The 11,512-nt window shown below is 39.2% G+C and overlaps 1 protein-coding gene across 1 annotated transcript in view; it reads left to right on the top strand.

Moving 5' to 3' along the window:
* LOC104530308 (ankyrin repeat and KH domain-containing protein 1-like) overlaps positions 1-11,512 on the top strand; it is a gene marked incomplete at both ends in the record, with an annotated part of 64,348 nt that overhangs the window by 39,421 nt on the left and 13,415 nt on the right. Inside the window, 3 exon segments of the mRNA XM_029086701.1 lie at positions 258-495; positions 717-908; positions 2,363-2,472. Of these exon segments, the coding sequence (XP_028942534.1) occupies positions 258-495; positions 717-908; positions 2,363-2,472 (540 nt within the window).

Here is an 11,512-nt window from a genome sequence, read left to right as displayed (position 1 = left end):
CCAGGAAAGAAAAAACAACCCAACATATATGTAGTTCTTTTTTCCTCATACATTTAAACCTAACTTAGATGTAGGTGGAAACCTAAATGTCAGTTTAACCCAAGTATTACCATAACTATGTCATAAATTGAACCATTTTAAGTAAAAAGACCCTGTCTTTTTAGGATCATTTTCAGACTTAGTATGGTAGTGGTTGCAACTACGACATCAAGTGGCTTCAACTGTTCCTGATTTTTATGTTTACCTTTGTTTTGTAGGATGGACATGTGGAAGTGGCACGCTTGCTTTTAGACAGTGGCGCTCAAGTGAATATGCCTGCAGATTCATTTGAATCTCCACTCACCCTGGCTGCTTGTGGTGGACATGTGGAGTTAGCAGCTCTTCTGATCGAAAGGGGAGCTAACCTGGAAGAAGTTAATGATGAAGGTTATACTCCTCTAATGGAAGCTGCCCGAGAAGGCCATGAAGAGATGGTAGCTTTGCTGCTGGCCCAAGGTGAGATCAGTCATTTCTTGAGTGTCTGTTATGAACAATGCAGCGTTGACTGTTCTCCATAAGGTATTCTGTACAGATTCCTCAGATGTAGCATGTGGCTGTCAGTGCTTATTGCTGTAACTACAGAGTAAAGCTAAAAGACCCAAATCACGGAGTTAACGAGAATTCACCTTCCTACCCTGTGTCTGCTCAGTTAAAATAACAGCTGTTTTTTTTCCTAGGGGCAAATATAAATGCACAGACAGAAGAAACACAGGAAACTGCTCTTACTCTGGCATGCTGTGGAGGGTTTTCTGAAGTCGCTGACTTCCTCATTAAGGCAGGAGCTGACATAGAACTTGGTTGTTCAACACCTTTGATGGAAGCTGCTCAAGAGGGTCATCTGGAATTGGTGAAATACTTGCTTGCAGCAGGTATGTGTACAGTGCAAATGATCTAGCCCACAGACATTACAGACTCGATGTTCTATATGATTTAGAAGATACCTGCGCTTGGTGGGGGCAGTGTTGTTGAAAGACACTGTATTCTCAAATACTTTAGCAAGAAGAAAAAAGTGTATGTTACACCTTGATAGTGTCTGATACTGTTAATAGGGCAAGTACCTCATGGAGCACTGGATTCTGTTGCACATCTAGAAAACATCAGTGTTCATTAGGAACATTGTTTCCAGCTAACTGCATTTAGGACAAAATGTTAATACAGATAATACTTGTTTTTATATGCTATTCCTGCTTTGACTGAACCTGATTATCTGCAGTCAGTCTCCCTGAATAACCAGTACTTTAGGAATTGTGACCTGGGAAATAGTGTGCAAGACAGATTCTGGAATGTGCTGAATTGCTGTGATGAATGAATTTTACCACTACATTTTACAGTAGTAAAAATTAAATCTTGCTGGATTGGGGAGGGAAATGACACTTCAGTGTTCATCTGTCAGTTTAAAGTTGGTAGGAACTGAAGTGTAGTAATGCCGCTTAAAATAATAAGTCAATAAAAATCAGCTGCCTTTTGAAAATCTTACTTGTTTGTTATGGGAGGTGATTTATTTCTATGCTCTTTTCTAAGAATAAGCACAAAATTGTCTGGATTTGTAATTCTAGAAAGTAATGCTCCCTGCTCATCGAGGGACAGTAACAACTGTGTCTCTTTGTGTAGTGATACCAGCATGTGACACCTGTCACCAGCTCACTTGGAACACTGCTTGCACTTCACTTCTGATAATGTAGAAAGTTAATTGAGGAGCCTTGTTTTGGCATCAGGGATTCTCTAAATATATCTCACATATTGAAAATAAGAAAATGGCTAATCACATTGGCATTTGTTTTTTGAAGAATAATGCATTACATGGCAAGAATCTTAGCTTTCGTGTAGCTGGCATATATTAAGCTAGTCAGTTATTTCAACAAAATGGTTTTAAAGCAAATTATTTTACAGAGCAGAGAAGAAATGAAATTTGTAGAAGTGTATGGTCTTGTAGTATTAATACTAGTTCAATAACATGCATTTTGTGTGGTTTTCCTTGGCATGCAGCTCTCTGTCAAATGGATAGTCTATAGACAACTGCCTGGATTCACACTTGTAACAACTGAAATGCTGTAGAGAGAACATAGGAATAAGTGAGCATATAGGTCTAAGTGCTAAGATTGCCAGTCATGCTTTTTCCAAGCCTTGGCTTATCCCCTCTCCTTAGACTATTTTTACTGCGAGAGCAATTTTTACCATGAGAGCAATGGCCTTGGACTGTGGAGGCTGTTGGTCACTAGGATGTAGCTCTTGTCCCAGATAAAATTCCTTGATTTTTGTGTTTATGTGATATGAAATACTTTGTAAGGAGATGTCCAGTAAGAAAAAAATTATGTGTTTCTAGGAGCTAATGTTCATGCCACCACAGCGACAGGAGATACAGCTTTGACCTACGCCTGTGAAAATGGACATACTGATGTTGCAGATGTGTTGCTTCAAGCTGGTGCTGATTTGGTAAGACTTCTGCATCTAGCAGGGAAAGTACTTTGGTTTCAAACTGTATGCCAAAGTTTACGTGCTTGTAGAGCAGGAAGATTATTTTAGCAATTGAGATTCATATATGGGGTGTGAAAAGAGGCATGAAAGAAACTTTTTAAAAAGCCTGCATATTCTGTTTGGTCTAAAAAAAAAATTCTTATTGGGTAAGCTTTCATGTGTTAAGTGAAAAGTTGTAGCTGTAGCTTACACTTGTGACAGTTGATTATCCTCATTTCAGTATAAACCATAAGTTTCATTGTTTAGCAGTATATATTTCTGTGTTGCCTTTATTAATTATGCTACTTTATTATTCCCGAACTCTTGAGGATTAGAGTTTACTTGCTCCCCTGCTCTGAATTAAAATGTTTTAGTATGAGGAGCTACTGCTTCTCTGTTTTAGTGTTAGTTTCTGAATGCTGTAGCTCTCTTAACATTTTAAAACCACAACACAAAAACCCCAAACTAAGCAATGCCTTTTAAATGACCAGCACAATATGATCTCTTTTCTTTGTTCCAGAACTCTTTTCTTTCTTGCAGCTCTTGTTTTTTGCATATTGCTTTTACAGTGTTTCTTTTCTGTAATACAGTTAATCATAACAAAGTCAAGAAAATTATGTAAACAACTTTTTCATATTAGGTAGTGGGAAACCTAAGACTGCCTCTTTGTCAGCTACAGGGATATCCTGTTTGTTTGGCTTTTAAGCAGTAAAAAGCAATTGATACATTAATCTCCTAAAGAAGTTTAGGAGCCTTATGTCTATAAGGCATAAGCAGGGAAGGTTGTTCTTTTGGTTGCCTTTTTGTTTTTTCTCCCACTATTCTTTCATTTTCCACACTCTCTGCTTGTGTGGTTTTTTGGTTTTTGTTTTGGGGTTTTTTTTTGTTTCTTTGGGGGGGTTTTTTTGCTTGTGTGGTTTTTTGGTTTTTGTTTTGGGTTGTTTTTTTTGTTGTTGTTGTTTCTTTGGGGTTTTTTTTTGTTTGTTTGTTTCTTTGGAGGGTTTTTTTTGTTTGTTTGTTTCTTTGGGGACGGGATTGGGGTTTTGGTTGGATATTTCAGGGTTTTTTCTTCCTTTTAAATAATAAGAATGCTGGAAAAGTTTATCATTGAACCTCATAAATCCTAATGGAGTTACTTAGATTTCAATCTTAAATGAAGTATTTTATTTTTTTAAGTTTATAATTACAAATATAAATAAATTAATGCTGTAATTGTGAATTAACGATACTTCTACTTTTCTTTGTGAATATACTTTTTTTTTCAGGCCTTATTAATGCTTCTGCAGTCAAGTTCTGCTTCATATGTTCCTACTAGGGAGGAAGGTCTTGTTAATGTGGGGTGTGTATGTTTGTGGGTTTTTTTGTCAGACCTGCTGCACTTCGCTAATTCAGTGTTGGATACTGAGCATCAGCCACGTTAGCAGAGGCAGGATAGGTTTTGGGGGCTTTATTGGGTATTTTTAAAAAAATATTTAAGTACTTGTTTGTAAAAAGGTATAATTCATGAAGTAGCTCATAGTGAGAAGCAAACCCTGGAACAAATACAAATTGCTGTGCCTAAACTTCTAAAACCACGCGAGGGTCACTGCTTAAATGTCACTTCAAATTAATAGAGTTGTATCATTTTTATTTTTTTCCTCTCATCACTAAGGTGAGCCATGCTTGTGGCCTTTAGCATCTAGTTCTGATTAGTATTGCTGAGAAAAATTTAATGCCTTTCTAAAGTAAAGTTTTATTTTACTGCATTTTCTGGTACTGACAATCAAAATGGAGAACTGTCAAGAAAAATATAGTAAGGAAGCAAAGGAAGATTGCACATGAAAGGGAGACATGCCATATAAATCTGCCAGTTCTGAATTCTGATTGGGGACATGCCTGCAAAACTGCAGCAATGCTTGCAGCAGGTGCCTCAGGTTTGGAGCAGTTTCCTTTCAATCCTCTGTGTTGCTTTGCTTTATTAGAAGTTTGTAAGCTCTTTTGAATAAACTTATTATCTTTGTAATTGTTTTGAGGAAGGTTTTTGAAGTGTGTTGCCTTACTGCTAGAGTATGAAGAAGCATCTTCGTCAGTACTGTGGGAGATTATTTTCCTAGATTTGAATTTTCATAATTCATTTAAATGAGGTTAGATGATTTCACCAAGTTGTCCCAGGAAGTCTGTGGTGGAGTAAGGAACTGAATGCAGATCTGGACTTAGACCTCTGGGTGGTCTGTCTTCATTTGTCTGGTTAATTTTGCTCTCCTTCTGGTGTTGAGACACAGCAAATGAAAGTGTATCTCTGATTACTTTTCTTTCTTTCCTTTTTCATCCTGCAACTTCAGTCTTTCCTGGGATTGCTTTCACCTATGTTTCATTGTTTTCCAGAAACTTTCTTTATACCCGAGGTTTCTATCGGAGTCACTGAGGAGCTGGACATACAACAGCTTAACCCGCTGTGGAGCGGTCCTTTTTGAGGAAAATGCTGGTTATGTCTTAAAGAGTAAAATAAAACAGGGCTGAGGGCTGTTCTCTGATTGCAAGGACAAATGGCACCCACTGAGCTCATCCATGCTGTGCAGCACTGGGCTTGGCAGGTCACTGAGCCTGAGGGTGTTCCCCTGTGTCTGTAAGGTCAGTGGTCACGTTGCAGCCCACCACAGTGGTGTTTTCATAACACAATACTAGGAACATACAATGGACACCCCCAGGTTTTGGTATGAGGTCTTGAAGGGGTTCTTGAGGGTGCAAGGCTTCTGAGATAAGTGGAGACTAACTTGATGTCACAGTTTCCATGCTGCCTGTTGGGTACAGATCTCTCCTCCACTGTGGTTCTTGATAGGGCCAGCACTGTGCAGAGGAGGCTGCAAAGGATTAAGCAGTGTGAATGACCAGTGATCCCATGCCTAAGCTCATCTCCTGGCTGGTTTTGTTTTTGTTTGGGGTTTTTTTTGTTGTTGTTGGTTGGTTTTTTTTTACCTGTAGAGATACAGCCACTGCTGGATTTTGCTATTGTTACTTTATTGTTTTGTGAGCCACCTGCATATTCTATATTCTTCCAGGCCAGGAAGGCAAGGAGCATAGTTTTTGAGGCTTTTTCTTCTCCCTGATTATAGATTGAAAAAAGAAAGTTGATCTTTCTTCCCCAAATGCTCTTGACTTAAGGGAACGATAAACACTGACTGTCAATATCTGTTGTGATCAGTTTTCCCATTTCTTCAAAATTCAGACTCTTTATTCCATGATTTGGAAAGCGTATACTCTACTTTAAGACCTCAAATCTTTCTTGGCTTCTCAGGCTTCTTCAATTGCCAGAAGGTGAGGACTGAGTGGGATTTGAGGTGCAGACTTTGACACTGCAGGTGTGCAGAGGAGCCTCTTCTATGCTGGGTTAACCAAATCAATAGAGGGCAGGAGATGTTTCTGTCAGGGCATTTCCTGTATTGTGCTCGTTGAAAACTAAAGTCCTGAAACTTTGAAGTTACCCAGCTCACTCTATGGAACTGATTCCTGTGTGTTGCTCATGTCCAGTTGAGGTTTTCTCAGTTTAAAAATAGAACCTTGAACTAAAGTTTGAGGGCAGTGAGACACTGGCCGAGGTTGTCCAGAGAAGCTGTGGATACTCCTCCCTGCAAGTGTTCCAGGTTGGATGAGGCTTTGAGCAACCTGCTCTACTGGAAGGTGTCCCTGCTCATGACAGGGAGTTCGACTAGATAACCTTTGGAGGTCCCTTCCAACCCAAACCGTTCTATGATTATTACATGATAAGTGATTCTAGTTCCGCAGTAGAGTTTTGTCTGAACTGGGAGCGATTATTACCACCATGTCTCAGCACAAAAAGGCTGTTGTTCTTGCAAGTAGAAAATGGGGACTCTGGCTTTTTAAGGGCTGATCCTTTAGCCTAGACATCAAATATGTAATTCAGTTCAAGAACCAGTGAAGGTCTTGAGAGCTCTGTTAGATTCATTAAGGAATGTGGCTTTTTAAGAACCAGGAGAACAACAACAAAAAAGAAACAGTGACCGAGATGAACTTTCTTTGATTTGTGGTTAATTTTTCCTTAAAACTCTTCAGTGGCAAGTTACAGTAGAAATGAACAGTGTCAGAGTACCTGCTCATCTGTTTTTGTGTGCTGGAGAGCTGCTCATTGTGTATGGTATTTTGATGAATTTGTATCTCCTTGTGACTAATTGTTTATGAAGTCTGGCTTGTTACCAATTTTTCTGGTGCTTTTCTGATGCCTCGTTTAAGAGATGTGTCTTTTTCATGTCATTACAGGGACAAAGTTGTCCTGTCAAAATCTGTAGCAAAACTAGCTTGGCAGACCTACACCTCTCCTTGTTAATGTGTGCATTTTGAAATCAGCCTGCTTTTGCCAAGTTTATGACTGACTTAGTATGAGACACAGCTGAAGACTTCAGCCTGTGATCCCATCTGTGCCTCAGTTGCATTCTAGTTCCTTTGTCACCTGCAGGACTAGAGACTTTCAGGGTCTTAGTCTGAGCTTCTGCCATTGGACCAAATGTAAATTTTGCTTGTTTACAAACTTCTTTATGGGGACAAAACATCTCCTTTAGATTTTGTGATTAATAGGAGTAAAATTTTGGAGATGAGAATTCTGAAATATGGTTTGCTAAATGCGTTTTTTCTAAGCTGTAGTATGGTTTAACAGCTTCAGGAAAAAGATAACCAGCACCTCAGTAATACAGTTATTTACCTGTGTGGAAAGGACTTGTCTAATCTCAAAGGTGAGATGAGACTTTTGTTTTTCCTATAAGAATTCTCTTTTTTTTTTTTTTCTTTTTCTGTCTTTACTAGCAGTTACCTTCATCTCAAAGCTTGTATGAAGTAAGACATGCGTGGTGCATGGTAACCACAGGAACTAGTTTTAAGGACTGTAAAACTCAGAGAGTATTGGTGATGTTTAATGAGATGGAATATCCTGCTTTTAAGCTGTATACATTTCTAGAAACTAAAAGTGCCTGTTTTGATGCCTGTTCCATGTTAATGTAGAATCAGACCTGGATGAAGTGCTGCACATGGGAGATTCCAGTCTCCTTTTTGAAAGCGAGACTGCTCTTGACAAGGTGGTTGCATCTTTACCTGTTTCAGTGTAGCTGAAAACAAAAGTGTGTTCTTTTTTGGACAGTGAGAAGATTCCAGCTTTTCTCAGCTGGGAAGTACAGAAAAGAGTTTTAAACTGGGATTTTCTAGTCTGGGCTGCCTTGCAGCTGTATGTGAGGCTCTGCTGCACAGGAGAGTTGATCTAGTGATGGAGTTTACCTTTCTACTACAAGATATATGGGTCCTTTTATGCTGAAATTAAAAGATGGAAGAGAAGCCCTGAGGGCAGTTTCATCCTTGCATTCCTCTCATCTTACATTGTTGAGCTCTCCCCAAAGCTCTTTATAACTGTTAAAATTCCACGTGTTGCTTTCCTTAAAAGACTAAAACTGGCTACCTGGCATCCATGTAACTCCTGCAAAAAAAAAACAAACCAAAAAAAACAACAACAAAAGACAGGCATGCCAAGCTACCTCTTGATTCTTCCCCTATGACAAATACTTTTACAGGCAGATGTGTTTTTCATTGCAGGGATCATTGCTTTGCCTTCAGCTGATAACATCCCTCACGCTAATGTGGCTCCTTAGAAACTCACTTCCCTTCATGTTTGATGCAGTGTGTGTAAGACAACATTTAAACATCTACAAAAGTAGCCAGTGTTTATGGATTTGAATGAAACCATGCTGGAGATAGCTGTTGTCATTACAGTGAGGGATCTAAGAAGTTGACATTTTTTCACACTGTTTCTTGAACCATCAGGAGAAAGTCAGGGATTTAAGGTCTTTTGAGACATGGCTCTCAGTCTTCTGCAAATAAAGCAGAAGGTTGTAGGACACGTGGAGCTAATTTTTGTAGTTAACACATTTTGGATGTTGTGTTGCAGTCTCCGGATGGTGCAAAGTGCAATGAAATCCTCTCTTTTGCCAGTAGTGAGCAAAAAGTCATCTTGTATTTAATGAAATGCTGTGTATGACCTCTGTGTTCTCTTCATGAATCTGAATGGCTTGTGATAGGAGTCTGAACTGGCGAGAGCTGCATTGCTTGTTCTTACATTTGTGCTTGCTTGCCTGATTCCAGCAAAACAGAATTTTCAACTGGTAGATCTGATGCATTTAAATTCACGATCCAGGTCTTCATGACCAAGAACAACATTTATTTGTAGAACAAGAGCCGTGAGTTCTTCTTTTTCCTTCCGCAGGACAAGCAGGAGGACTTAAAGAAGACTGTTTTGGAGGGCATAGAGCCGGGCAAGCATCAGGTGAGGTTGGCCTTTGATGCTTGTAAGCTGCAGCCTCAGGATACATACATGCTAATGCCAAGCATGGCTTTAAGGCATCTAAATTTCTTCCAAAACACAAAGACTCACTGCGTAGACTAGACATGTCATCATTGTCCTGCATTTTCCCTTTTGTTGGGTTTTCTAAACCTCTTTTTAAAAAAGTATCTCAGCCTTCACAAATGCAGCGAGTTATCTCCTGGAGTCTATTAGCACAAGTAGCTGCGTTAAACCTGTTAGTACACACCGAGATTCCTGTAAGGTCTTCCCATTTCAGATATGTACTTTAAACCAGAGGCCTAGTTGAATTTTTAGGTGCCTCTGAAATACTGGTTTGCTACCTATCTCAGGAAGGTTATCTGGGAAGTTAGGTTGGGGACTGCTGGAATACTATACCTCTTGTTAATAGTTTAGTCTTGAGAATTGGTAAAGTGGCATAGTGTTAAGAACTGTATTGCTTGGCTATTGTCTTGCATCAAAACTTTGTCTCAATAATTTTGCTTAGAATAACATTTAGATTTCTGTTAAATATTCACTGTTGTCATGGATGAGAAAGGCTTGTAAAAGAATTGAAGAGAGCAGTTGGACCTTTCCTTTGAAAATGCAGATTTTGTTCTAGAACTTTTAAATAACATATGACATTGGAAACAAACTTGAAAAAAATATCCTAGTGAATAATACTTGTCAACCATGAATACTCATGAACAAAGGAGAATGATGGAGGAGGGGGAGAGAAAGCCCATATGTAGCTGATCTTGGAATTGCCTAAAACATTGATAACTCAAAATCAAGAATAAAAAAGTATCAATGATTGTCATAAGATGCTTCTGGTGACTGTGCTTTTGCTCTACTCTCTGAAGTATTGATTTGTCTAGAAAGGAAATAATTATTACTGATTGGATTCTCATCTCCTTTTTGAGTCACAGTGGAAAAGGTGCAGATAATGTAAACTCTTCCCTGTTTTGGGTGATACTCTTGCTTTCCCCTTCCTTCCTCTCTGGTACCCAGACGCACAAAAAAGTCTTCTCGGGCATTCTTTCTATTCAAGCAGAATTAGCAGGAGAGCATATTGCTCAAGTGTTTAGAGAATGGCTTTTCTAGTGAAAGCTAGCAGAGATGTTCTCCTTCATACCTCTTCCTGATCATACTGCAATAATTCTCAGGGTTGGAGCAGTGAAGAGAGACAGAATACTGTGTGAGTCCTACAGTGCAGATAAGCGCGGAAATGTTCTTTGGAGATGAGGGTTCCTTGCTAGTTCTTGAACTTGGCATATACTGCATATGAATACAAGGAAGAAGCATGTTGGAAAGCTGATGGGGGATGCTTTTGGACAGCTTTTATGTTCTCTGTCTTGATTGTGATTATCTACTGCAGCTAAAAAAAAAACCTTTGAAATTTATGGTCATTCTAGGTAAAAGAAAGAATGGGAGTAGACAAAGATGCTGCTCTGGCTCAGCTTCTTATTTGGGCTTGTTCTAGATGTTTTCTTTTAAAGCTTGAATTAATGCTGTCTGCTGGCTTTTGTTAGGGCTAAATAGAGTGCTGAAGTCGTAGAATTAATTTAATCTTAATAAATGCATTTCTATCTTTCAATGTGAAAAATACCATCAAAACACAGTAACTTTTGAAGCCCTACAGCAGGTGGGCACACAAATGGTTTAGTTTGGCTGGTCTGATGATGTGTGTGGTACTGCAAGTATTTGAAGTGTACAGTAGTTGAGAGTTCTGCCTGCTTGATGAAGTGACAGTTGGTTAAACTGGGCGGAATAACTGCATTGCATTTAAATGAGGAAGCCTCCTGACATCCCTGTTTTTCACATTTCAACAACAAAGTCTGTTAGGAACAGAGGATGTTGCAAATAATGATATCTTAATGCTAGTTTATCTGAAATGCTACATTTGAATGCGCTATTGGATGGCTTTTCACTATTTTGAATATAGCTCAGGCGACCTAAAATAAATTGTGGTTCTTGCCATCTTTGCTGTTGCATCAATGGGGATTTAGAAGTGTGTATTAAAGTGTTTGGGTAGTAATGTTCTGGTTCTGCTCAGCCAGTGAAGTGGTGTTCGGTTGTTGTTTGCATCCATAGCTGCTTTGTGAGTGATTTGCCGGTGGTACCAGGGGCTTACTGTGCAGAAGGCAAACAGCAGCATCTGGCTTTCTACGGTCTGTTGGCAGTGGCTGAGGAAGGAAAAACTATGCCAAATACTAGAGTAAGCATCAGAGCTCAAGGGCATGCTACTAATTCTTGCACTTCATAGGGCCACATACTAGCATAATTAGCTTTACATGTCCTGCGAATATTTCTGACATGCAGACAATCCAAAAGCATGCATATATTTATTGACAGCTAAGCTGTCATTTGCCCTGGGAGTGGAATCTACTTATTAAAAAAAACCCCAGCCAACCAACCAAACAAAAAAACTTCAGTAGTAAGTCTGTGAGATTTCCTATCTGCCTGCGTGCACTTATGCATTATACCACCAAGTAAGCAAAAAAAAAATCAGAGTACTAATGTGGAGCTTAAATGTGTATTAAAGCAGGGTACAATAATACAAAGTTCTTCCAAAGATGCAGGAGCAGAGTGTTTCCATTCTTTCCAAAGCACGTATGGAGTAACCCGCCTTATAGCACAGGATTGCTTTGTACTTTCTGTATGGGCTCGGTCTCCAATAGAAGATCCAGTCAAGAGATTTCCGCC

Source organism: Antrostomus carolinensis, unplaced genomic scaffold, assembly GCF_000700745.2.
Source record: "Antrostomus carolinensis isolate BGI_N321 unplaced genomic scaffold, ASM70074v2 scaffold9369, whole genome shotgun sequence".
Classification (NCBI taxonomy): Eukaryota; Metazoa; Chordata; class Aves; order Caprimulgiformes; family Caprimulgidae; genus Antrostomus; species Antrostomus carolinensis.
Note: the sequence above shows the minus strand (reverse complement) of the source record. Positions and strands in the feature narration are given on the sequence as shown.